Source organism: Eublepharis macularius, chromosome 5 (assembly GCF_028583425.1).
Source record: "Eublepharis macularius isolate TG4126 chromosome 5, MPM_Emac_v1.0, whole genome shotgun sequence".
NCBI classification, from domain to species: domain Eukaryota; kingdom Metazoa; phylum Chordata; class Lepidosauria; order Squamata; family Eublepharidae; genus Eublepharis; species Eublepharis macularius.
This window is the reverse complement of record NC_072794.1, coordinates 86,622,189-86,648,978: the sequence shown is the minus strand read 5'-3', so window position 1 is coordinate 86,648,978 and position 26,790 is coordinate 86,622,189. Positions and strand designations below refer to the sequence as shown.

The 26,790-nt window shown below is 41.9% G+C and overlaps 2 protein-coding genes across 2 annotated transcripts in view; one reads left to right on the top strand and one right to left on the bottom strand.

The window, feature by feature from the left end:
- The first annotated feature begins 126 nt into the window (after positions 1-126).
- GPX7 (glutathione peroxidase 7) lies at positions 127-13,586 on the top strand. The gene is made up of 3 exons (XM_054980801.1): positions 127-344; positions 10,660-10,921; positions 12,697-13,586. Exons 1-3 carry the CDS (start codon positions 138-140, stop codon positions 12,858-12,860), a joined length of 633 nt encoding a protein of 210 aa, XP_054836776.1. The 5' UTR covers positions 127-137; the 3' UTR covers positions 12,861-13,586.
- A 5,586-nt stretch (positions 13,587-19,172) lies between these two features.
- The window catches only part of SLC26A8 (solute carrier family 26 member 8), an 88,035-nt gene continuing 80,417 nt past the window's right edge, over positions 19,173-26,790 (bottom strand). The window contains exons 17-19 of the mRNA XM_054980395.1: positions 23,932-23,986; positions 23,611-23,804; positions 19,173-20,150 (exon numbers count right to left, since the gene is read on the bottom strand). Coding sequence (XP_054836370.1) covers positions 19,905-20,150; positions 23,611-23,804; positions 23,932-23,986 — 495 coding nt within the window. The 3' untranslated portion in view covers positions 19,173-19,904. The remainder of the gene's footprint in view (positions 20,151-23,610; positions 23,805-23,931; positions 23,987-26,790) is intronic.

Sequence of the window (26,790 nt, the reverse complement as noted above, 5' to 3'; positions counted from 1 at the left end):
TGTGTCCTTTTTGTAAGTCATATTACATTCCCTCGATGAATAGGAGAACTGTTGCAAGAATCCTTTTTCAGCAGCCACTTCTTTCCGGCATCACTTTGCGATTTGGGAGGAGGGCCGATGCCGGGCTTCTGTGCAGCATGTTAGACCCTGAGGGCAGTGCGGAGCGCAAAGTTAATTCTTCGTTCCCCAAAGTTTTCCTCGTCCTTGTAGCTATGCTCATCGTTTTAGCAGTGTGGCTCTTGCTAGCTTTTTCTGCCTCAGAGCAGAAAGAGAGTAATTTTTACTCTTTTAAAGTGGTGAATATCAGAGGCAAGCTGGTCTCTCTGGAGAAATACAGAGGCTCGGTAAGTTTGCAAGCCTCTGCTCCTACACCTAACGGCGAGTCGTCTCAGCATGCCTGCATGAAAGACGGGGAGGAGGGAGAGGCGGCGAGGCCTGAATGGTCTCTCCTGGGGCATCTTGTTTTGCGTTGCCTGTGGCTTTGTGTCGGGTTGTGTAGAATGCTTCTATTAAAGAGTTCCCCCCATTGCATGCGCGCGTTGAGCCGGCTGTTCTTCGTATACGTGGCAGGCAGGCAAGCAAGCAAGCAAGAGAGAACCCTTGCCTTCCGTTCCCCTGAAGCTGTTCTATTGCTGGTTATATCAAGGGACCTTTTTCAAGTGCATTCCTTTCTGAATGTTTAAAAGGTCGACATTGCAGGATTCTGGATTTGTGGGGAGGGGGGGATTTGCTTATCTGCGATGAGGAGGAAGTGTGCAAGTCTTTAAGGTGCTATTAAACTCGGATCTCACTGTATACAAAGAAATTCAATATGAGGACTTAAAGTGACCTGTAATTTTGTAACCCAAGGAAAACAACACTTCCTTATGTCCTTTTCCTTAAGAAATGAATGTTCACTGCAGTTTGTACAGGAGAACGCCTCAGCAGATTGCTCCCACAACCTCTACCTTCTCATTTAGTACTATTGTATAGTGGAGATTGGTCCTTTAAGTTTATAACCATGAACAAAAGCAAATAGTCACACTATTATTATATCACCGTGCAATCTTATTCAGTGCAATCTTATTTGTGCAATCTTATTCAGTGCAATCTTATATCCCATGTTATTCAACCTCTCTATAAAGCCTTTAGAACTCATTTGCAGCTATGGAGTTGGATGTCACCAATATGCAGATGACACCCAACTCTATATCTTGCTATCCCGGTCCCCTCAGTAGAAATCTTGGATTGCTGCCTGACAGCTGTAGTGAAATGGCTAAAAACGAACAAATTAAAATTGAATCCAGACAAGACAGAAGTGACGCTTGTTGGGAAGGCAAAGATCTTGAAGCACATTGTACTCTCCACTTTCGATGGAGTTCGTCTGACCCTTGCAGATGTAGTTAAGAGCCTAGGGGTTATATTGGATCCAGTGCTGCTACTAGTACAACAAATTAAGGCAGCTGCAAAAAATGCCTTTTACAACCTCACTATAGCCTGGAAGATGGCTTCTTACCTCAACATGGCTGACCTGGCCACCTGGATCCATGCTATGGTAACATCCATGCTATGGTAACATCAAGACTTGACTATTGTAATGCACTGTACATAGGTCTCCCATCCAAATTAACTAGGAGACTCCAATTAGTGCAAAACGCTGCACCTCGACTGCTAGCGGGAGCAAGCAGGAACATGGACATCACCCCCATTCTGCAGTCACTCCATTGGCTACCTATCAGCTACCATGTTCAGTTCAAGGTATTGGTTATAACATACAAAGCTCTTCATGGCCTTGGCCCGGCGTACCAACGGGACCGCTTCCCTCCCTATGTTCCTCCATGGCAGCTTTGCTCATCTGAACAGGGTCTCCTACAGGTGCCACCCTGCACATGGGTGAAATGAACAGCAGCCCGTACACGGGCTTTCTCTGTGATGATCCCTACCCTGTGGAATGGCCTGCCTGAGGAGGTCAGGAGAGCCCCCACTCTCCTAACCTTCCACAAATGATGCAAAACTGAATTATTTAAAAAAGCTTTTGTACTGTAGAGAGGGGCTCTCAGATGCTTCGCTAATGAGTTAAGGACCGTAGACTTCACCACTATGTTGTCTTATCTACTACCTGCTGTCTTAAATATGTGCTCCTATGAGCTATTTGTGCTTCAGGTGGTCTAATGTCAGCCCTAGAATTACGTTCTGCTTTAACATTTCTTCAACTTTGTATGGATTCTTACTAACACTATGTATTTGTAAATTGTGTTTATTTACTCTATGGCATTGTTTATGGAAATGTCCTTAAAACTGACACTACTACTCTCACACTGTGTAATCTGCTTTGAGGCTCAGTGAAAAAGGCGGACTATAAATGACAAACAAACAAACAAATAAATAAAAATGTTTATTCAAAAGTAAGTCCTACTTTGTTCAGCAGGATTTGCAGTGCAATTGTATGAAGAGTCTAGGCCCCCTTGAAGTCAGTGGGTTTAGACTGGTATAACCCTGCATAGGATTGCATCGTTAATGCATCAACATAACAGATAAATTATGGGATCCTCACGATCTCAACCATTAATATAAATTCTTTGGTACTAATTTGCAAAAGTGTTTCCATATTGCTGTATATCAGTCTCTCCACAAAAATATGAAAAAATAGGTACAGCTCTTTAGGAAAAGAAAATGCTTATATATATGCATATTATTAAGAAACAATTTGCATTAATGTTTGAGATCATGATGATCCCAGTTTCTCTATAGCATTCATACATTAGGCTACAATCCTGAGAGAGCCCTATTGAAAGAAGTGAGAGGTACCACTGAGTAAATGTTGATAGGAGGATTACATCATGATAAAATCATAATGTTATTTGCTTTTGTTTATGATTATTTAAACATTAAATTCTAAAAAAAACAAAACTCTGTTATGTCTTCGTAGTGCAGGGCTGCATCCACACAGCAACGATTCTTAATTTTTCCTGTCATTGTTGCCACAAATGCAGAAATATTCACACTGGCAATGGATTATCCACATGGGAATCTTTTGTACATTTTCCCCCATTTCCTCTTGCATTTCCCCCATGATGTGTTGGGGCGGGGGGGGGGGCTTTTTTATACTGGGTAATGGTTAGTTGGCTATACCATTATAGCATTTTAAAGTAGGGGACTAGCCAGGATTTGCAGTGGTTTGGGCATCTTATCTTTCCTTCCCCTATTATTGACTCGTTCTCTTCCCTGAAAGCCCCCATAGCCTCTCCCCTTTTCCTTACGCCTTCTCCCCTTCCCACCCATGAGCCGACCTACCTTTATCTGCCTTCCCATCTTCAGCTTTTCCTCCTTCCATCCCCCTGGCAGCCTTTCCCCAGGATGTATGGCTCAGCTGCACAGTACTGGCCACTACCTGGGCCAAGTTGCATGGTGGACTTGCTGCCAGGGCATTTAATTTCCCCCTGCATCCACCTCCATACATTATTCTTCCTTGTCCTCACAGCCCCCGTATCCTCAGCTTTCCCTTTTTGCTTCTATCCTTCCCATTACACAACTCAACCTACCTTATTTCTGACCACCTACATTTTCAGCTATATTTACTATTTATATACTTCATTTATACCCCGTCTTTTCCCCCAGTGGGTAACCAATGCATCATTCTCCCTCCCCTCCATTTTATTTTCACAACAATCCTATGAGGTGGGTTAGGTTGAGACTGTGTGACTAGTTCAAAGTTTCCAGTGAGCTTCCATGGCAGAGTGAGGATTCAAGCCTGGGTCTCCCAGATTCTAATCTGATAGCCTGTCTAACCACTACACAACACTTCCTCAAAGGGCAAAATAGCCCTGCCCTCCCCTTTGTCTTTTACAGATAGAAATCAATGCTGGAAGGCTGACCAATATTTTTAGTTGCCTAGCACCAGCCACTAAAGGCATTTGTTTCTTAAAGGTACAGGTGTTGCTTCTATAATTTTGGAGTTTTTTTAATCCCCCCATTTATTTTTTAAGATTTCAGATTTTTCAGAAAATCTAGGGCTTTTTTCAGGTTATAGAAAGATCTGTCTTTCCTATCTCCATCTCCAGTCTGGATTTAAGTGTCCACAGATGGAGCAATGTTGACAATTAAATGTATTAATTTATTGCTAGGATTTTCTAGTTCTTCTGAATTCAGCTGAATTTCCTTGTGGGCTAGAAGCTTACTTTTTAAATGAAACTTGATAATTCAGAAGAACCAGAAGATCATAGCAATAATAATTATCATTTTTAAAGCCCCACCCCCCACCCCTCTGGTGGTGTGGTGGGAGGAATGGATGCTGGGGTTAAGGTAAGGAAAATGACGCTAATGCAGGCAAGTCCTTAAAAAATGCACAGCTTCCTGTCCACACAGTAAGCAAATGCTAAGATAGTATCAAACCAGATATTGAAAGATTGGAGCAAAGCAGAGGAAACCCTGAAGATTATGGGATATCACTGCATCACATGGATGTTGCTAAAAAATCAGCTTCAATTTTGAGGAAAGTCACCAAGTGAACATGAGTGGTATTTGGGGCTCTTATTCATTACATACTTAGTACTAGTAAAGACTCATACAAAGGAATCACAGAATTGTTACTGTTCCAGCATAAGATGTCCTGCATGTATACAACATATAATGGAAATGTATTGCAATGTGATTTATCAAATCTACAAGTAATAACCAATTAAGACCTAGTATTGTATAATGGTTAGAGCATTGGTCTAGGACTGCAGAGACAGGAGTTCTAATCTCCACTCAATCATGAACCTCGCTTAATCAACTGGTTTCTCTCAGCCTGCTATACCTTACAGGCTTGTTGCAAGGACAAATGGGTAGGTGAGAACAAGAGATATACTTCAAGCTCCTAGATGGAAAGCGGGTATAAAAATGCAGAAGTAGACAGCTAGACATGTATCCAATACTCCAGTAAGAGAGCTTTCCTGAGCCAAACCAACAGTTTACGTTGGTTGATACCTGGCATCAGGGCTTTTTTTCTGGGAAAAGAGGTGGTGGAACTCAGTGGGTTGCCCACGGGAGAAAATGGTCACATGGCTGGTGGCCCCGCCCCCTGATCTCCAGACAGAGGGGAGTTGAGATTGAGGGCAATCTCAACTCCCCTCTGTCTGGAAATCAGGGGGCGGGGCCACCAGCCATGTGACCATTTTCAAGAGTTTCCGGAACTCCGTTCCCCCGCATTCCCCCTGAAAAAAAGCCCTGCCTGGCATTAAGTAGCAATTAGCTCCTCGGAATTGTCCAGAATGGCCAAAGGTGATAGCAGAGTGCTTTACAGTGCAATCCTAAGTAGAGTTTCACCCTTCCAAACCATTTATTTATTTATTTAAAACTTTTTAAAGCTGCTTTTCTGCCCATTTTGGACAAACATATAAATATATTTAAAAAACCATGAATGGGAGGAAGGGTCAAAGAGAATTTGTGAGGGAGCACTGGGAGGGGGGGAGTCCTTACCCGCTGGCAGAAAACAATAGAAAGGATCAAATGAATTTCCCTGGGGAGGAAATTCCATGATTTTGGTGCCACAACCAAGGAAACCCTTCCTCGGCTACAAGCCTTCTAGCCTCAGATGACAATGGCATCTGGAGCAGGACCTCTCAAGATGACCATAGAGGTTGGGTAGGGTCATACGTCATTTATAGTTAAGGTTGCCAGGGAGCTGGCACTTACCTCTACAATGTCCTTGTGCATGTGTGAAGTGCATGTGCACTTCTGGCATGGTGTGATTATGTCACTTCCAGGAGTGACATCATCACGCAGACCCTGGGAGCGCTCCTGGACTTTGCATAAAGCTGATTTGGGCTCTAAACAGGCTGATTCTTAAGGAAGTCTGGGAGCACTCCTGGGGCCTGCGCAAAGATGTCACTCCTAGTGGTGGCATTGTTGCACCGCTCTGGGAATGCACCCTAGGAGGCCTGTCTGCATGCTTTCTCCTCCTGCTAGTTAGGTGAGTGGTGGCAGGGGACAGAGGCTGGGAATGGGGGATTCCCCACCCCCATCTGAGGGCCAGCAACCTTATTTATAGTCCATCTTTCTCACTGAGACTCAAGGTGGATTACAGGATCAAAAGGTTTTTTGTTTTTTTTAAACAGCCAGTTTGGTGTAGTAGTTAACAGTGCGGGACTCTAATCTGGAGAGCCACGTTTGATTCCCCACTCCTCCACTTGAAGCCAGCTGGATGACCTTGAGCCAGTCACAGCTCTCTGGAGCTCTCTCAGCCCCACCCACCTCACGGAGTGTTTGTTGTGGGGATAATAATGACATACTTTGTAAACCACTCTGAGTGGGCGATAGGTTGTTTTGAAGGGCGGTATCTAAATCAAATGTTGTTGTTCATCTAGGGTTGCCAGGTTCCCTTACCCTCCTGGCGGGGTGTGGGGGAGACCTAGCACTTACCTTTTCTTCCTTTTCGCGTGGGCAAAGCACACAAAGCACACACACACTCCCAAGGTGGAGTGCGGGCCCCAGAAGTACTTACAGGCTTCACACCAGGCTGATTTGGGTCCCCAAAGAGGCCGAATCAGCCCAGCACAAACCCAGGGAGTGCCCCCAAGGCTTGTACAATGATGTCATTCCTGGGAGTGATGTTGTTGTGTTGTGCTAGGAGTGGACCCCAAGAGGCTCATTCCCATGCCTTTCCCCCCACCAGCCAGGTGAGTGGTACCAGTGGGGAGGAGGCTGAGAGCAGGGGGTCCCCCTCCTACACTGGGGAAACAGCAACTTTATCCATAGCTATAGCTCAGCTCTGTATCTCATTCTATACTTGTTGCTACATTCCCTGTTTCCCTGGTCCTTCTCGCCCCAGTCATTGCTGCTAAAGGACATAACTTCCTGAAGAATATGCTTAGACAAGGTTGTGCTTATATTAAGTTTAAACAAATTTGCCCTTTTCCGGTGGAAAAAAGTTGTTTCTTCAACAATAACAGTAGTTTCATTTATTTTAGTTATAGTTCCCAATAGCATTTTTGGAAGAAGAAATGTGAAGTGCTTGCAGTGTACACTAGATGGCAAGGTTGATTCACATATTTCTTAACTTGATGTTACGGATACATTGCTGGATAATTGTTTTGACTGTTGTCTGGTGCTAGAAACTAGAAAAGACTCAAGGGGTCTGTGGCAGGAAGGCTCTTGACAAGCAGATAAAGGAGAAAGGGGTCAGCAGGGAAACCACTCCAACCCCAGGCGGAAACTCATTGGTGGGAATGGAGCCTGTATATAGAACTCAGGCAGCTAGACAATGAAGGCTGGCGAGCATTCTTAGGTATACGGTGAGAAGAGGAGCCATCTGAGCCTCTGGAAGGATCCAATGAGGTAATGCCAGAGAGGGCTATTGGGGGGTGGCAGGCGGCAGTGTGGAGCTAGCAAATAAAAGATGTGCAGCAAGTCAGGGGAACAGCCAGGAAGAGAAAGCTGAGCAGGCTGAGGCTCTCCACTGCAGCTGTACCTGGTGGCCTTAGTCTGATTATTTCAGCAAGAAAAAAAAGGTAAACCATAGACAAACATCTAACAACTTTTACAAACATCTAAGCCTTTTACATCCCTTGCTGCTCACAGGATTACTTCAATTTAGATAGTTTCAGGTGGGTGGCTGTGTTGGTCTGCAGTAGAAGAGCAAGATTTGAATCCAGTGGCACTTTAAAGACCAACTAGATTTCTAGGGTATGAGCTTTCAAGAGTCATTTAGAAGTGGAACTATGTAGAATTTTTGTCCAGCCAGAATGAATGTGGGAGGGGTATTTAAAGTAAGGGTGTAACTTAAAGTATAATAATGTTTATTTAATTTTTTTTTTAAAAAAATTCAAAACAAAGAGGGGTACAGAAGAAAGAAGGGAGGGGAATAATAGGGTCCAAGGAACAGTAAAATTTTGCACTACACAGGTTGTTAAAACACAGTGTACACACAGCATACCTTCATCAGAGTTCATCAATGTTAAAATGAAGATTGCATCGAATATTCCAGCTTCTGTGTACCTTACTAACTAAATACATTCTTTTTCTACCGAGTGTTCACTTTTAGATCAACTAAAGATCATAATGAGTGGTCTCCATGCACATTCTTACTGCTATATCTTAATATAGGCCGTCGTCACATGGGCCCTTTTGTCAGTTTTGCACTAGAAATCGTTTCTTCTGTTATCGTTATTAGAACGGATTCTCCCAACTTTTGATGACAGCTTGCGCTTCCAGTCAGTCCCATTAAAAGGGAAAAGCACAATTCGAAGGTCAGTTAAAGTGCCTCCGGAAACAGGGCCCTAAAAGTCCCGCCCCCTTTAAAAAAAAATTTCGCATATTTGCGTTATATCACTCTTCTATTATACCAGTGTTGTGCTGGGCCAACCCAAAAGCCCATGGCAGAATAGCACTATAGCGTTATAGCACTATAAGGCTGACGTTTTTTAAAAAAAAATACTTTGAGGCTTAATTTCTGGTTGCGCTGGTGCTTGTGGGAGTGTAGGGCAGGAGAATCAGTGTTAGGTGAAACAGATGATTGGGGAGAGTGAGCATTTTGGTGTTGCAAAGCGTTCATAGTTGATCCAAGGCGTTCACATGGAAGTAGATAAAGACGACATAAAGAGTCACAAAGCGTGAACTGGGGAGAATGGCGAAATCGCAAGAGAGCCGGAATAAGGTGAGCATTCAGCAGGAGATGGTGCTAGTTTGGTGCTAAATTTATGGCCGTGTGACGACAGCCATAGTCTAATGCTTCTATACAGATCATTTCTATTTCTTTTAACTATTATACCAAAGTTTCCATATCTTGTGTTCTACCTCATCAATGATATTTAAGCATTTTCCATCTTATCGGATCCTAACCTTATATTCAATCTAGAACAATATATACTATCTTATTCAGATTTCTGAAACTAAAACATTTTATGCATTTTCTCCTTTGTACATAAAATAATTCCCCATTTCTCTTCGAATTCAAGGTATAAGAATATGTTAATTAGCTTTCTAGAGCAGGGTGTCAAGCTAATTACTTTACTTCCCACATTCTAGCTGGATAAAACCTCTACATAGTTCCACTTCTAAATCTATCTGAAGAAGGGAGCTTTGACTCTCAAAAGCTCATACCCTGGAAATCAAGTTGGTCTTTTAAGGTGCTACTGGACTCGTATCTTGCGCTTCATCCCAACCTGCATTTTTAACACATAATGATCTAAGCAAATGGGAGGAAGAATGACTTGAGTTTTAAGTTCTGAATTGAATACATACATTGTTCTGTTTAAATATTTTGTGAATTTGAACTGGATTAGAATTTATGGTCTAGATAGGGAGGCGGGGGGGAGAAAGAGTTTCCTGTATAAAACACTTTCTGTCAATATGCTTCTACAAAAACCAGTACTGCTTGCTTTGTCTAGTCATTCCCATACGGCCCACAACATGGACAGAAATTAAAAATGAAATATCCTTCATTTCCTCCCCTAGAGAATAAGAAGTGCAGGGGAGTAAAATATATGTACTGTTGCAAAATGACCACCATTTTTATCCGAATGCTGGAGTCTGGGCCAGTCACAGGATCAGGTATTCATAGTACCGTTATGAGAACATCTGGGCAGCAGTTATGCATGTTTTGACCAATAAAGATACTGTAAGGATTTATATTGACATTAGGATTGAGAAGCTTCTAGTTTTATTAAATTCTGACAATGGTTAGAATATGCCCAAGGGATAACTCTAGGGGATGCTTTGAATTACAGCAAATGTTAGGCTGTGTTCATATTGTCCCATGTCTGCCTCCCCTAATTGTTTGGAAATGGGGCTGCTGACTGCCAAGTCAAAAAAATGTCTTCTCTCTTTAATAGAGGCTTAATGGGATGTCATTTAGGTGGCATGTTTAACTCCATGCCATGACAAACTTCAGCTGCCCATATTCCCACATTAAACCTCTATTAAAGGGACAAGACATTTCCTACCAGGCCTGTTGGCAATTCGGCTGGAAACCACTTTCCAGGCGGTGCTCCAGGCAGTTAGGAAAAGGAAAGAAAGGATGAGAGCCAAATGAAGCAGCCAGCCATCTGAGGCATCTTGATCTATGCGGGGTTCAGGGGTGCCCACACCTCTGCCCTCAGAAGCTCCCTTGTCTGTCACACTCTTGTCTTCCCTATTTTCAGCCTGTAGAGCTTCATAATGGGAGGGGAGTGGGTTGCAACATCTGCACAGCCTGAAAAGCGAAACAGCCCAGCCACCTCCATACTGACTGACTTCTAAGCCTCTTATGCGGACAGTGCAGCAGCTCTGCCAAGACCTTGCAAGACTTGAGAGGGGAAGAATGTCAGGCTATACGTGGGATACATTGCTGACAGCAATTGGTGGCAGCAGCATTGGGGCCTTAAAGGACCCAAACTGTATTGCTGCCATCATGGCAGGCTTCTGTGTTGCCTTCATGGTGGGTTTCTGAGTGACCATCCTTTGGCTCCAGGATAACTCTGGGGGCAGCTCTGGTGCTGGGAGCAGGCCCACTCCTGGAAAGTCTGTTAATCCAGTTAAGATCAGTGTTCTTTTAAAAAATAAAGGAACAGTTTTCATTAAATAATCTTGAATATCAAGCATATTAAAGTCTTGTAATAACCATTTTATTTTATAAGGTTTATAAGTTAAAAGCAAGATACTGTGCTGATGAAAGTAATAGCAATCAATTAACTGTACCTTAATTTTATATTTTTCCTTTAGGTGTCCTTAGTTGTCAATGTTGCAAGTGAGTGCGGCTATACTGACAGCCATTACAAAGCCCTACAGCAGCTACAGCGAGAACTGGGCCCATATCATTTTAATGTGCTCGCGTTCCCATGTAATCAGTTTGGGCAGCAAGAACCAGATAGCAACAAAGAAATTGAGAGTTTTGCTCGAAAAACATATGAAGTCTCCTTCCCTATGTTCAGCAAGATTGCAGTGACAGGCACCGGTGCAAATGCAGCCTTCAAATATTTAGTTGGTGAGTACAGCAGAAATAGTAAAGCTGCTGATTTTCAAGCTTTGAACTACTATATAGTAAATAATATTTAGGATACATATGGATGCCATAATTGATGTGTGTGTGGGGGGGGGGATTCTAGCAGCATTCAGTAAAGACTAAGATCCAGATCTCTGATCCAGTCACAGTTAAATTATGAAAAAGCAACTTCTTTTATGAAGATAGTTTCAGGTGGGTAGCCATGTTGGTCTGTAGCCAAAGAGCAAGATCCACATCCAGTAGCACCTTGGAGACCGGCTACATTTCCAGGGTATGAGCTTTCGAGAGTCAAAGGTCCCTTCATAAGATACCCGACCAAGTATCTGACAAAGACGGCCTCATAAGGTATCTGACAAAAAGAGCTTTGACTCATACCTTAGAAATTGAGTTGGTTTTTATGGTGCCATTGGTCCCGAATCTTGCTCTTCTTTTCTATCTTACTGAAACTCAATAGGAACAGTAGGAGTTAAATGGAGATTTCATTGCCTTGCCCTTCAAAACAAAACTCCAGAGAAATTCTACTTCACTGAGCTTAGGTTCACAGGAGATAAGTTCTCTGTAGGTTCCACTTCTAGGTTTTCTTGCTTATTTCTGAATATGAGTAGCAGATGAAGCAAAGTGGGAGTTCTAAGGCATCTGTATTTTCTCCCAGTGGTAAAAACAACTCACAGGGGGTCCTTTTTTCGGAAGGAAATGGAGAAAGAGACCCCTGCTGTTGCTGCCACCAGTCCTTTCCTAGGAATCAACATCCAGCAATTACAATTTATAAAAGAAAAACAATACCTCAAAATGAACTATACATAGCATGCAGTTTCACTCTGAGAGAAGCCTTTGAAAGAAGATTCTGATGGATCTCACCCACTCATCTGCAAGAGAGAAATCTAGGAAGTTTCTGGGAGCAGCTTCTGTTCAGCAGTAGGGAAAGGGTTGCCCATTTTTACATCTGTTGATTCCCCAGAAACAGTCAGAAGTAGGCTTTGGCTACTGGGGATAAAACTGACATGGCTCAGTGTGTTACTCCTCCTCTAAACCCATCTTTACTCTGTCTCTTGGAGTGAGTCGTCATCCTTTATTGCCCCCGTCTTCACTTGCGCTAGATTGCTCTGCCCAATTGTGCAGATTCCTTTTCCTCATGCAGGGTGAGTAACAGATCCTTCATACCAGAAATCTCTTCTCCTGCTGTCAGGGAAGCCTTCAGTGTTGGCTCAGTTTTTTATTCTATTATGCAGTAGGGTATTTTGATAGGGTTGCCAGGAGACCACCAAAATCCATTCTATAGCAACAGGTTGCTTTTTTTAGAAAGACCTTTCACTTCCCTTTATAAATGGCATCTCTGGTTATAGTACATGCTAGAGTTGTATATTTTGTGAAATATTCACACTTGTTTCTTTTCCAAGTTCAGAGACACATATTATGAACTCATTAATTTTAATCTGTTAGCTGTGCCAGGGTTGTGCCTAAATTAAATAAGCCTAAATCTACAATCTTTAAAATGGCTCCTTTCTTCCTTTAGCAATCCTTTTATTCCTTGATCGTCCAAAGGCCAATTATTTATACCCTGTGTAAATGCAAAAATAAAACCCTTATGTTTTTATTTCCAGTCTTTTCTGTGAGATTAAGAGTATTATTTTTTATCATATTACATATGATAAATCTCACGTCTTCTTTCCTTGAAGACTGAATAGTCATAGAATTATAAAATTATATGCAACTTCATCTTCTGTCTCTAAAGTTTATTTTTTTCTTTTTCTGTGTAGAATCCACTGGTAAGGAGCCAACCTGGAACTTCTGGAAGTACTTGGTAGATCCCACTGGGAAAGTAGTGAAGGCTTGGGATTCTACTGTCACTGTTGAAGAAATAAAACCTTATGTCACTGAGCTTGTCAGGGATATCATCCTGAAGAAAAAAGATGAACTGTAATTTTTAAAAAAACTCTGTCATTTTTGTACCTTTAAGTATCATTTGTACAATTCTTTTAGCTATTCACATTCCTGAGAGAAAATGTAGTGAAGAGAGAGCTTCTGCAACATTGGCTAGTCCTCATCACTAACTAAAGGTATTTTGTTTTGTACTCAATCCATTATTTTGTCTTGTCCCTTTCATAGAGTTTTAATGAGGTGTTTTGACCAGATTATATTGCCTACCTCCTTTCCATAAAAAGCTTTAGTTGTCCATTTTCATATATTAAGCCTTTATTAAAAGGACAGTGCATTTTTCTCTAGATCTTTTGGTAACTCTACTAATGAAACTGACAGGCTTGTGCTTTTTAAAATTGTGCAGAGGTGAGGGGGAGCCATCTCATCAGCACTGCAGGGAGCAGTAATATTAAAAGCATTGTGTGAAATTGACATAACTTCCCCACACATGGGAAGATAGCTTTTTCAGAGAATCTGCTGAGAATCCACTAAAACTAACATCACTTTTGAGTTTCACCAGTCTTCTATGAGTTACAGCGAAAAACAAATGGCGCTGGGTCTGGAAAGGGCTACCTTTCATTTCCCTTTTCATGAGGACTAGGTAATACACAATGTCCACTGAACAAGGCTAATGCTTGTGTAGTGCTGGTAAAAGAAATAAAATCACTTGTTATTTCTGTTTGGAAGAATTAATGACTTTGTTCTATAATAAACATATTACTGCAATGAAGTGATTTTACTGAGGACAAGAACTATCTCTGACAAGTGCACTTGCCTCTGACTGATCCAAAAGAAGATACTTAACAGTATTTTACCAAATTATGTGAACTTCCTTTGTGTTTCAAATCAAAACAAAATTCTTGTGTAGTTAAAAGATTACTGAGTGAAGTGGTGCTGTTTACTTGAATATGGCACATACCCATCTTCAAGAAAAGTTATACTATCTAGAGAGTTTGAGTCCTGCTTTTTACTTTAAATTGAAAAATGTGGAGTACTCTTGGGAATCAGGCCACCATCTTCCAAGGTAAGCAAAAACAATGGGAAAGTTAAAATACATTAGAAAAAGCCAAATTCCTTGTGCGAAAAGGGGGAATTTTCCTGATCCTGGCTTAAAATATAGTTCTGAAGTTGCTCACACTCCCAACAAGAACTCCATCATAATGTCTTGGAGAGCCCTAGGTCCTTGTTCACCATCCATTCGTTTCTAGCACAAGATAAATTCATGGTAGATTGTGTCCTAATTTTTCATTAAGTACTACTGCAACTTTCCATTACTTTAATTTTTTCCACTTTCACAGTAGATCGGGTAACAACATAAGCTAAATACATTCACAAGGGGATGAGGTACAAGCTATAAGAAAAGGTTTTCAAAATGATTTAGGGGCATAATAGCTGCTGAAGCTTCGTGTGACTTTGCATGTTGAATCTGTTAGTCCAGTTAAAGCTTTCAAATAACACTAAGGTCCATTTGTAAATGTGCAAATTTCATAGGTTTGTCATGACAGGAAGAATGTAAGCTTTTATGAGTCCAAAGCTATCTTCTGTTGCATTTGCTTACTTCTCAGGAAGCAGCTTTTTGCTATAATAATTTATTTATTATTGCATTTTTATCTCATCCTTCCCCAAGGAACTCAGGATGGCATATATTATTCCTCCCTTCCCCCTCACAATAAGTCTGTAAGGCAGGTTAGGCTGAATGTGGAATAGAACCAAGATCTACAGTGCTCATTTTTAAAAATTACATGTTGATTATAGTCATACAGAATTTCTGTCTAAAAGCAAATATTATTTTCAAATGACATTGTATCTGTTCATTGAATGTCCTGTTGATCATATTGTATTTTGCTCAATGGATGTCCTAGCTGTTGATTGTATTATAGTCACGTGCACTGTGTAATCCAGTGTCCAAAGAGTGTAATCTACTTTGGGTCTCAGAGAGAAAGACGGACTAGTAATAGTAATCATCATCATCATATGAAAGACCAGAGATCCTGGAGAGCCTCTGCAGTGTGAGTAGACATTACGGACCTTGGGCTTTTGCTCATACTCAACTTCTTCCTGATTTTCTTAGCAGTCGATCCTCAAGCATTAGAATTGGTTTAGGTATGGTTCTTCTACATGTCTGCCCTCCCTTTGCATTTTTACAGTTGTGGAATAGGTTTACTTTGTTTTGCTTGTGCCTTAAATAATGGTTTTCAAGTGAGGGTGCTGTCATCATCGGTAGCATCATCAGAGATGTCACAGCACTCCCCATTTATTTTTTGTGCATGCTTACATCACTATATCAATATTTTTGATTTTTTAAAAAAGATAAAAAACAAACACATGGGGAAGTCTTTCCATGGGGGAAGCCTAAAGGGGGATAAACTCCACCAACCATGCCTAAGGCACCCCAGAGGGCCTTGCAGGGGCTGATGCGGAGCCAGGAGGCAGAGGCTGGCACCAGTGGGACAAATTGACCTCTGTTGGGACGGAGCCAGCAGAAGCTGTATGTTTTTCAAACCGCACTCCCCCCCCCCGTCCAGCTACTAGGGCTTTCATATTTTAAAAAATCATTTTCATATCACTATATTGACCTTCCATTGTAATAACAGATGAAACAGATTCTCTGAAATCCCAGCTTTCATTTTTTTAAAAAAGCAAGTCTCTAGCTCCTCACCTTGCAGAGATATACGGGAAAAGGCATATCTCTGCAATAGAATGGGCTAGAGACTTTTTTTAAAAAAATGAAAGCTGAGAATTCAGAGAATCTGCTGCATGTTATTACGATAGGTTGATATAACAATATGGAAATGACAATTTTTTAAAAAGATAGAAAACAAAACCAGGAGGGTGAAAGAGTGGTTTGATGATGAACATCCAATCCTTGAAAAGTGGTCTGGAGATGGGTAGGAGTGGATGAAACAAAAAACCCCAAAGAAACATTATACACAAGGGAAAAATTGACTTGAAACCAGGTTTCATAAAACAATCAGGGTAAAAGTGGTCTTAGAAGAACCAGAAAAAAACTGGGAAAAAACAATAAAAGCTGAGGTGAAAACTAAAGCTCACCCCAGGCGGAAAATATTCAAGGCAATTTAACCACTTTCTGTAAGTTTAGTGTGTAATACAAAAATACAAGGAACATTAAATCCAAAAAACAGTAAATGTACAATATTATTGCCAATAATAGCTATAGCTGATATAGTCCCCAGTTACATGAAAAAGGGCGATGGCCCTAGCAGACGTGTATAACTGCCGTGGTCCAACAAGTTGTCCCGATCCAGAGAGTGTAGAAGCCGCTGAAGGTAAGCCAATTAAAGCAACTTGAGGCAGAAAACAGCAAGACGTCCCGGTCCGACGCTTGAAAAAAAGCCGCTATGAGATGAGCGGGAGCGAATTAATTAAGCACTGAAGCCAGACACAACAAGCCGTCTCAATCCAACGCTTGTAAGAGCCGCTGTAAGATAAGCGGGAACGGAGAGCCGAGACAAAAGCCGCTGTGAAATGAGCGGGAGCAAATTAATTAAGCCCTGAGGCCAAACACAACAAGCCGTCTCAATCCAACGCTTGTAGGAGCCGCTGTAAGGTAAGCGGGAACGGAGAGCTGAGGCAACGAGCGTAAGCCGGCCAGATTGTTCTCTTTTTCTCGTTTCAGACCTAATAACGTCTTTCATCAGGCCATAATATCTAAGGAGTAACACAAAAGCAATAATATGCATCGCTATATGAGAAAAAAGCTATAACAAGAAGACATTCTTGTTCATGAGCTCTGCTTTTGCAACCCGCGGCTACCCCCCATGGGTCATAAATAGAGCGAGGAAGAAGGCTGACGCTACCCCCCGAATTAACACACTGAATTATCGCCATCGGGATACTTCCTCAGATAGGATCACTTGGGCATTGGACTACTCCCAGTTGTCTGGTGCCATTTCCAATATCATCCGTAAGAATTGGCATATTTTGTCTGATTTGCCGGGGTGTAACAACTTACCACAGATTGGGTACCGACGTACTAAGAACCTTAAAGACCTTTTAGTCCACTCAGATTTTAGATCTAGATCCGAGGTATCCAATCTACCACAGGGACATTTTCCCTGTGGGCATTGCAACATTTGCACGCTGAGTGTAAAACTAACCACAGTTAAAAATCCGATATCAGGAAAATATCTTTATTCCAGATGCTTCTCCACCTGCAGCACCCCTAATGTAGTGTATCTCCTCATTTGCGATTGTGGTCAGATTTATGTTGGCTGTACCACCCGCCCGGTACGATTACGTATTCAGGAACATATATCTAGATGTAAAAATCCAAGTTTGGACCTCCCACTGTATGAACATCTTAGGACTAGACATGTCTCTGACAGACCCTTTCGATTTTCTGTTCTGGAAGTTGTTCCGAGACCGGGTTTTCACAATCGGTTCCTCCTCCAGGCTGAAACTAGGTGGATCATTAGGCTTCGGTCCATGATCCCACATGGCCTTAATAATCATTTGGAACTCTCCTCTTTTTTATGATCCTCCTTCCCCGCTCTTCCCTGGGTGGTTAGCACTTTTCCAGCCCTTTTCCTCCCTTCTCCTCCCCTCCCCCTCCCCCTCCCCTTTCTCTCTCTCTCTCTCTCTCTCTCTCCCCCCCCCTTTTTTCCTCCCCTTCCTCTGGTTAGTGGTTTGAAATCAACACTACTGAACAATATCTTGTATATAAATTGTTACTTACCTTGTGTAAATTTACTTGCTGTGCTGTGTCTTTAAAAAGAATGCGTGTATGTTATTATGGTCCCACCCTGATAGATTTAAGCGTTCGTATTGCCCCACCCCCCTATACTCCGCATATGTTGGATAAATTCCTGGGAGTTTAAAACTGTGATTTATGATGTAAGTACTACTTGAATGTCTTCTTGTTATAGCTTTTTTCTCATATAGCGATGCATATTATTGCTTTTGTGTTACTCCTTAGATATTATGGCCTGATGAAAGACGTTATTAGGTCTGAAACGAGAAAAAGAGAACAATCTGGCCGGCTTACGCTCGTTGCCTCAGCTCTCCGTTCCCGCTTACCTTACAGCGGCTCCTACAAGCGTTGGATTGAGACGGCTTGTTGTGTTTGGCCTCAGGGCTTAATTAATTTGCTCCCGCTCATTTCACAGCGGCTTTTGTCTCGGCTCTCCGTTCCCGCTTATCTTACAGCGGCTCTTACAAGCGTTGGATTGAGACGGCTTGTTGTGTCTGGCTTCAGTGCTTAATTAATTCGCTCCCGCTCATCTCATAGCGGCTTTTTTTCAAGCGTCGGACCGGGACGTCTTGCTGTTTTCTGCCTCAAGTTGCTTTAATTGGCTTACCTTCAGCGGCTTCTACACTCTCTGGATCGGGACAACTTGTTGGACCACGGCAGTTATACACGTCTGCTAGGGCCATCGCCCTTTTTCATGTAACTGGGGACTATAACAGCTATAGCTATTATTGGCAATAATATTGTACATTTACTGTTTTTTGGATTTAATGTTCCTTGTATTTTTGTATTACACACTAAACTTACAGAAAGTGGTTAAATTGCCTTGAATATTTTCCGCCTGGGGTGAGCTTTCTTTTGGTGTGTTGCGTGGTTGTACTGCAGTTTAGCTCTTCACCCCCCTTTGTAATTTTTTGAGGTGAAAACTAAAGGCAAAAAAATGCTTGCAGAAATCAGAAGATAAATCAAAGCAGTATGGGGCCAAAAACAATGGGGAAAAAACCTGAGTAGTTCCTAAATCTCCTTGACAGGCCAAAGGTCTGATTCAGTATAAGATAAGTTTCATGTGTCCCTTAGGAGGATTTCCAAACTAACTAGAATTGCTTTATGTTCTTAACACAACCCAGCTTTTCCGTTCATAGTGTTACCTCTCTGCTTTCCATGGTTATAGAATGAAAATCCATGTTGTAAATAGCTATAGCATAACAAGATGTATCGTATGCAACTTACAAACTGGGAATCAAGCAGTTCAGTAAACAGTGGTTCCTAGTGAAGGACAGTTATATGGCTATGCTCTTGAAGAATCTAGAAGTACAAAGAGACAGCAGTGTGGCATGTGGGTTCTATGGTAAAGATCATGAACCGGGCTTGAAGAAGCAGAAAAAATACATATAGGAAAGCTGGAATGTTATGTGGTTTGATGTAGGTAGAGCTTTGTTGCCTTTGGCTGTGAGAAGAATGTGGAATGTTGAAACTGGGCTCAAGGATTCTCATCATTTCTACTATACCTCCTTTTCTGTTGTTAAATGCTCATTTTTCACAGTGTGACTATGTTGTTTGATTCTTCACCATCAATTATTCTGTTCTAGTAGTGATGTTAACAAATAATTCAGTCGGTACAACTTTATTTAAGAAAAGTTATTTCTTCATAACATGCTAAACAAATAACTAGGAATACATAAAAACAATGTATTGCCTAAGCGTATATTACAGTAATACTGGCAGTGTTAACCAATATGCAACTGTGGTATGTGTCATGGTATGCCACTAAAGAAAAAAAGTCACGCTCTCAGTTATTTACTACTTAGCCTGTACCAGTTATAGCACCAGCAGCAATTATAGCCTGAAAAACATGGTGTTTGGGCAGCAATGAGTTCTGCCTTTTTTAAGGCAATTTGTGTAAGACAAAACAAACCCAAAGGGTACGTACTTCAGGTTCATCAACATCACAGATTCTCATAAGCAATCCTATACATTTGGAAGGCCAACAGAAGTTGAAAATCTATTGAGTAGAGGCATGGAATATATATGGCAAAATAAACAAAAGCTTTGCAAATTAAATAAACAATTAATTGTTCCAACTCTGAAAGCTAAGTTCATTAGCTACTGAAAATTCCACCATTTTTTTCTTTAGCTATTTTTTTCTGTTTTAGACTTGTGATTATGCTTGAGATCATAAAACTGCAGCATTTCATACAGTAATTTGTCAGCAAAAGTGTTATTAGCTATTTCAAGAATTTTCATTTAAAAGGCAAAAGCAAGAAGAGGCAGTACTGATGAGAACTATTTGAACTGAGGTACATTTGTACCTCTTTTATGTACAGTTAATTCCAATACATCTCATTTATATAATTCCCAGTTTTCCTGATCACCATCAATTTCCTCAAGGGGAGACGTTTCAAGATGTGGGGGAGGGGCTGTGTCTATCTCACTTTGGAGTGATAAGGTGCGGAAAAGATCTGATATAGGCTCATCAGCGTAAGTCTCACTATGGACAGCTTTCACCGAGGGAGTGTCTCTGTTCCCATCTGATAGCTGGCTCCTCCTCTCTGATTGTCGACTTCTATCTGAATGCTGACTTCTATCCTGAAACACACAAAAAATGTACAATTGCCTATATTTACATACACACACACAAAAAACAGTCTGTACCATTATGGGCCAACCTAGATGACCCTGAGATCAAGTATAGTTGTCTTTAAAAGCTCAATTGTAATTATGTAGGTCCCTAATTCAGAACGGTGCACTACAGGCAGAGGAGGCAGGGTTTGACCCTTCTATTCCTGTACGATTGTGCAAAGTAAAACTGCCCTTCTCCAGTGTTGTTTGATCCCTTCCTTTGAAAGGCTGATAACAACAGGGGTTGGATGACTGATTAACAGAACTATGTGGAAGGAAGGAATCTCTCTTCCCTCCCTGTGTGGCTCAGTGAATCAGGACCCTGTGCAGCTGTAACTGATAAAAACAAACAGAAATCTATGTTCTCTTTCTCATCCATTTGACATCAAATCAAGTTTTATGATGTCATCAAGATATGGCACTTAACCTAATCCAGAAAGTCAGCTAAAGAATATTATACAATTGAAGCTTATTCTTTTGCCTTTCCAATGAGCCACCTTGATGTCATCATAAAAAGTTTAAGCTACCAATCAGAACAGGTTATCATATCAAAACATAATACACAGACATACACCTTTCAGAAAAACATAAACATTGGCACCACGCCTGATACCAATGTCAATTTTTGGCTCTTGGCCCACACACAAAGAGGGACATTCCAGAAAAATTACACTAGTCAACAGGTGACTGTGCAAACATATTCCACACTGTTCTTACAATAGCAAGAAATGCTGACAGGAGCACAGGAAAAAGCAATCTTAGCAACTGACAAAATATCGTGGTTTTATTTCCCCACAACAGAAGCACTGTTTGGCAGAAAGGCAAGAGTTCTCTATCAGTGGTGGAAGGCATCCTTGTACAGGTTATGACTTCTCCTTGACCCATGGGCAGGACATATGCAAATTTTTTTGGGCAAAGACTTCCACTACCTTGAGGAGGCACTCAACCCTCCCTACCCCTTCCAAGCACAGCCCGCTTTATGGATGGATGAACTTCCATAGCTCTCCCACCTTGTTTAATAAAGAAAAGACATAAAAACATTTTTAAAAATCAGCAGCTGCCCCTTCTACCTCCCACTTATGAGTAGTGATGGCAGGCAGGGACAAAGAAGAAACAGCTTTCTTGGAGGGAGCAATTCTCTCAAGGCAGAAACAGCTTGGCTGCTCCTCCCTCTGAGACCCTTGAGGCAAGCTGCTGTGCCAGACCCCTTCTTTTGCTTCCCTTAATGGGACTACTTGCAGCTCATCCAAACAAGTACTCATCGACTCTACATGGCCAGGAATCTCCAGCAAGTGTCAGTGCTGAAACGGTACTTCTCCCACACCATACCACTACCTTCCTTAGTCATGGGAAGGGATCCTAAAGGATCCCTTTAGGCAGTTGGAGGGACAGGTGGTCACATCTGCCCCCTGAAGGTAGTGGGCTCCTTTTCCATCTCTACCCAATCACCCTTGATGGGGCTTTACTCCACTTCAAGCAGTTCCATTCCTACATTATTCAGAAGGTGAAGGATCTGAAGGGGAAAAGGCACAAAACAGGTAATACAATAGGCAGAGTGATTAGAATTTCTCCTCCTCCTCCTCCTCCTCCTCCATTTCCCTTCCTTCTCTTCCAAAAGGAGACCCAAAAAAAGGAACCAGCAGAAGCCAGTGCCATTCCCCAGAGAAACCTTGCTCCTATATCCAGGATCTCAGAACGACCCACGGGGCTAGGCCCAGCAGACCACCAGACCAGCACTCAGTCCTAGTCTTGGCCTCCAGAGCTAGAGCCTCTTCCCTCTTCGGCCATTTGGAATCATTGCATTCTAACTCTGCTTCAGAACCCATGGCTTCAGATAACGAATAAGGGTCACAGTCAGGGAAAGATACCAGTTTGTCTGGCCCAGCCTCTATCAGGTTATTCTAATGGGGGTTGGGGCTATCAACTTCACAAGAAAGTCCAGTGCAACTGCAGCCTCCTCTGTCTTCTCAGAGCTTCCATACCTTTTCCAGATCATACTCTATCCTATTTGTCAAGCCCAAGAAAAATGCATTGGGAGAGCAATCCTAGACCTACACCTCAATAGACAGGTAAGCAGGAGAAGACTTTGCATGGAGACTCTCCAATCCACAGTGGAAGCCCTCTACACGGGAGACTTCTTTGCCTCCAAAGACCTTCTACCTGCACATTTGTACACATCCAAACTCCAGACAGTACCCTTGCTTTGCACAATGTTGCTAACACTTTCAGTACAAGACTCCTACCTTCAAACTCTCTACCCAAGTCCTCACCAAGCTTTATCTCGGGTGGTTCAACTCAGGACATGGGTTGTACAAACATACCACCTACCTGGATGACTGTCTATTCTGGTTACTATTCAGATCACAGGGTTTCCAAGACATTCAAACATTATAGGTTCTCCACGTGCATGAATTCCTGGTAATTCACTAGAAGAGCACACTCATGCCCTCATAGGCCATCATCTATCTGGGGATGTTGATTGACAATGTTCGATCCTCTATCTCCCTCCAGGAAGAACATTGCTTCAATCTCAGGGCAGCAATCACTCCTCCCCAACACATGACATCTCCATATCTGATGGCCTTAGTGCATGTATTGGAATTCATGAGCTCCTGCCTAGAAACTGTTCCATGACGTCAATTTTACTCCCATCCCCTTTGTAGGGCAACAAGTTGGCTTTGGCTTGTACCTCAATGAGGCACTATGCTTGCCTTGGCTGAGGCTGCATTTGGTAGAAAGTTCTCCAGAAGATAATTCCTCAATCATTCCTCTCCTTTCTATTTTCCCCATCTGGGATAACAGAGCTTTTCAATATCCCATACAAGGATACCTTTCTCCTCCAATGGAGAATGAAACATTGGACTTATGGTGAAGGTTTCTTCTCATCAGCGGACTGGAAGGTATCCTTCCTGGTCCTAGTTGGCAGAGGAGGAATTGGAGAGGAACTCCCTAGGTCAACACAGAGATTGTCTGGGGTTTCTCTGTCTTTTACCCAAGTTTACATTATCTCCAGTTACAGGTCTCTAGGGAAAAGTCAATCTTCATCTATGAATTCTGTGCTAGAGGTGGATCTGACTTCCTCAGAAGCTTGGCAAAACATGAACTGGGGCAGACGGGAGTGGGGAGGTAATCAAGTATCTCAGGATAGTGGAAAACTGCAAAAATTTTGCATATGGCCTGCCCACTGAGCAATGAGGAGCCACAACTCATACAAGAACACCTTCCGATCCACTGATGAGAAGAAACCCTCACAGGAAGTTGAATGTTTCAATCTATGAAATTGTGCTAAAAATTCTATAAAGGCCTGTTGTGTCCAAAAACAAAAGGCAAGTTAATGTTTAATAATTCTGAATCTAAAATTATCGAACCACTTTTCAGGTCTTGTCAGGTCAGTATATTAAACATGGATTTCAATTAAATATTATACCTTCTGGTCATCTATATAAACTTCATCTAACATATCCTCAGGCAGTATATTACTGGGTTCCACTGCTGCAGCCTCTTGCAAGAGATCGGGCTCCACAGCAAAGAGTACTGCATCATGTAGGGTTGGAAAGAACCGTGCTTTAGTAACACACTGGTCAAAAAAATCATTCCTTTCAAAGGCTTTTATTACAGTGGCTGTGAGATGAAAAATGTAGAAAGAATTATAAACATAATACAATTAAAAGACTGATGCTTAAAATTATATTATTCATAAAAAAATCTCAAAAATGGCTACTTGAGGAATTGCCACCATTATACTCACGGTGACAGGCAGCTATCAGGACTGTAATACCAATATTTTGAAACACATGGCAGAGCTGTAGAGGGAAACCAGCATATTAATATATATGATTTTCTCATTCTGTGTACATAGATAGATTTGACATAAGGTATATGGTATCAAGCATTTCATTTGCTTGCAGTAAGACTTTTGGCTTAGATTTAGTAAGAATGCTAGAACTACCTTCAAATAGTTTCAAGTGGGTAGTCATGTTGGTCTGCAGTAGAACAGCAAGATTTGAATCCAGTAGCATCTTAAAGGCCTACAAGATTTTATGAGGTATAAACTTTCAAGAGTCAAAGCTTCCTCTGTCAGATAGATAGAGGGTATCTGGGCAGGGGTTACTGCTCCCACTAATACACAATTAGACATGATTGTTATTTCCTCTGGCTGGAGGAAGCCATTCCCAGTTTCATAATACAGAAGAGATTATTTAACAAAAAACCCAAACAACCCAATACTGCATTGTACAAAGAAACCTATGCCAATTTCCGCAGGTTTCCTTCAAAAGAGAAGAAAAAGAGAGGAGTGCTGAGGGTTCAAGCTATGCCTATTGAGGCTTGGGAGCCAGAGGCTAACTACCTGATCCTACCTGTGAACAGTGAAACAGTCAGGTGGGGCAGGACACCTTCAGTCCACAGATGAGAAGACACATTCAGAGTGTGATGAATGTCCTTTTCTCTGCTGGTGGAGCAGGTATCCTGGGGATGTATGTTAAAACAGTATCCAAATTTTGGGACCAAATCCTGTTGCCAAAGACTACAGGGAAAGAATATGTTGGAATAACCACCTCTTAAATCTGTATTAGATATACGTGTCCACAGAAGTTCAAAAAAAGAAGAGACAGAGACCCAAATGGCTACTCCAGAGATCTCTTACAATAGGACGTTTTAAAAATTTATTTACTTATTCATCATAACCTGCCTTTCTCACTGAGATTCAGTGTGGATTTCAAAATATACAAGTATAAGAACAGCAGAAATTTCAGCCTTCTAGTGAAATAGGCAGAGTCAAGGGCTCCAAGCCCCTCTGCCCCGACCCAGCTAAGGGGAAGCCTGGAAAGCCTTTTTCAAACAGCACACAAATTACAAAACGGGCAAGAAGAGAAAATCTCACTCTTGCCTAGGTAGGCTGCCACAAACTCCCCTATCTATCTCAAGGCTGAGGAGTCAGGGAGCAAAGCTCCAGAGCCTATTAGGGAATTAACCAAACAGAAGTCTGCCTTGCAAGGGTGATTTGCAAGCAGAGGTCTTAACACAAAGTACTGTCATGGTAGGTGGTTCTCACGCACACACAGGGTGAGTTCAACAAAGATTTTATAGCTTTGAGGCTTCAGAGTCACAATAACCCACACAGGGTAAAAATACAATTGTTTATTAATCAGAGTGCAAGGTTATCACAAAGCACAAGACAAAATGTGAGAACAAAAAAAAACTATAGCTGTTGGCACTACATACCACAGTAATTCCTTAGGAGGCAAAGCAAGTTGGTTTTACAGATGTAGAAATCAGTCTGTGGTCAATCCACAAAATCAAGCAGCAGTCTCGAAGTTGGGAGCCTCAGTCCCTCTCACAAAACAAGCCAGAAGCAGAACAAAGGGGCAAGGGCAGTTGTCTGTTACTGACACCTACCACAAGCTGACTCCATGTTTTTAGTAGCCAATTTATGCTAGTTGAGGCCAGTGTAGCTCAGGCCTGACAGCCAATCCGGTCACAACTTGCCAACATCACCTGAGAAATAGGTGTCTAGTGCAAAAGGGAAGTGTGTCAAGTCTGCAGCTCTTGGCACGACCCAAATCCACAGGTGCAAATTTGGTTACCAATTAACTCACACAGAAAAGTCAATCTGTGGAGGCTTGACTTGACACCATCTAGAACAGCTTATCTTATCTCAAGGACAGAAGCGAAAGTAGCTTGCTGCCAGTAAGAGGTGAAGAGGCTTCTCAAGGGGGCAGAATTTCTCTCAGCAATGAAGCCTGAACTCTCAAGAAATGGCTTCCCATACAATCTTGAACATAGCATTTTTTTTCTTCCCAGGCAGTATCCTCCAGGGGTGCAAGTAAATATTAGCTTTCACAGCCAACAATCCATCTCCTTTGGCACTGTGGACATCTATGGTTTGATATGTCATACTATCAAGTGAAATATATGAATGTTTGATAAACCACTGTGCCTTGGTCAGAAAGGGGAGATCAGTATGGCGACTACTGAAATGTTCAGGAGAAATGCAGGAATATAAATATTTTAAACAAACAAACGAACTACTGCCTTAGCGGTTATCTTCATAAAGACCCAACAAAAAAGTCGAATCAGTGAGAAGAGGTAGATTAGCAGACTGGTACATTAATGAAGGAATGCATCCCCTCTAGAAAGATGTCCAAGACCTTCCCTGTTGAAGTACATAGCACATTCGGCTTTCATTGCTGAAGCTAATGTATCCGTTCGTGGTACTACCCATGTGAAAAAATCAAGCTGAGCTATTTTGATTGTATGGTTGGAGGAGAGCCTTTCTTGGTCATGTTGCCTACCCAAATATTGTCTTTCCCTAGGAGCAGTAGTGATCATCCAGTGAGTTTCCATGGCAGAGTGAAGATTTGAACCTGGGTCACCCAGATCCTAGTCTGATACTCTAACTACTCCACCGCACTGTTGATGGAACAGGCTGTGCTGCTCTACTCAAAACTGAATGCCCTTGTTCGGAACAAACAAGGGGGAAAGTGTATTCCCATCTGTAGATGGCCTTTTCTTTATGCTTCCCTCCCAACCAATAAATTCAGTCTCCAAATCCTGAGCAGTATCCATTTTATCCAGCTGAAAGAAATCTGAGTGAAAGAAATCATCA

What these genes read in the sequence shown, in the direction of transcription:
- GPX7 (XM_054980801.1), top strand. Translation starts at nt 138, where the DNA reads ATGTTAGACCCTGAGGGCAGTGCGGAGCGCAAAGTTAATTCTTCGTTC. An exon ending in TGGAGAAATACAGAGGCTCG is followed by an intron (nt 345 to 10,659) that starts GTAAGTTTGCAA and finishes TTTTTCCTTTAG; the next exon opens with GTGTCCTTAGTTGTCAATGT. An exon ending in AGCCTTCAAATATTTAGTTG is followed by an intron (nt 10,922 to 12,696) that starts GTGAGTACAGCA and finishes TTTTCTGTGTAG; the next exon opens with AATCCACTGGTAAGGAGCCA.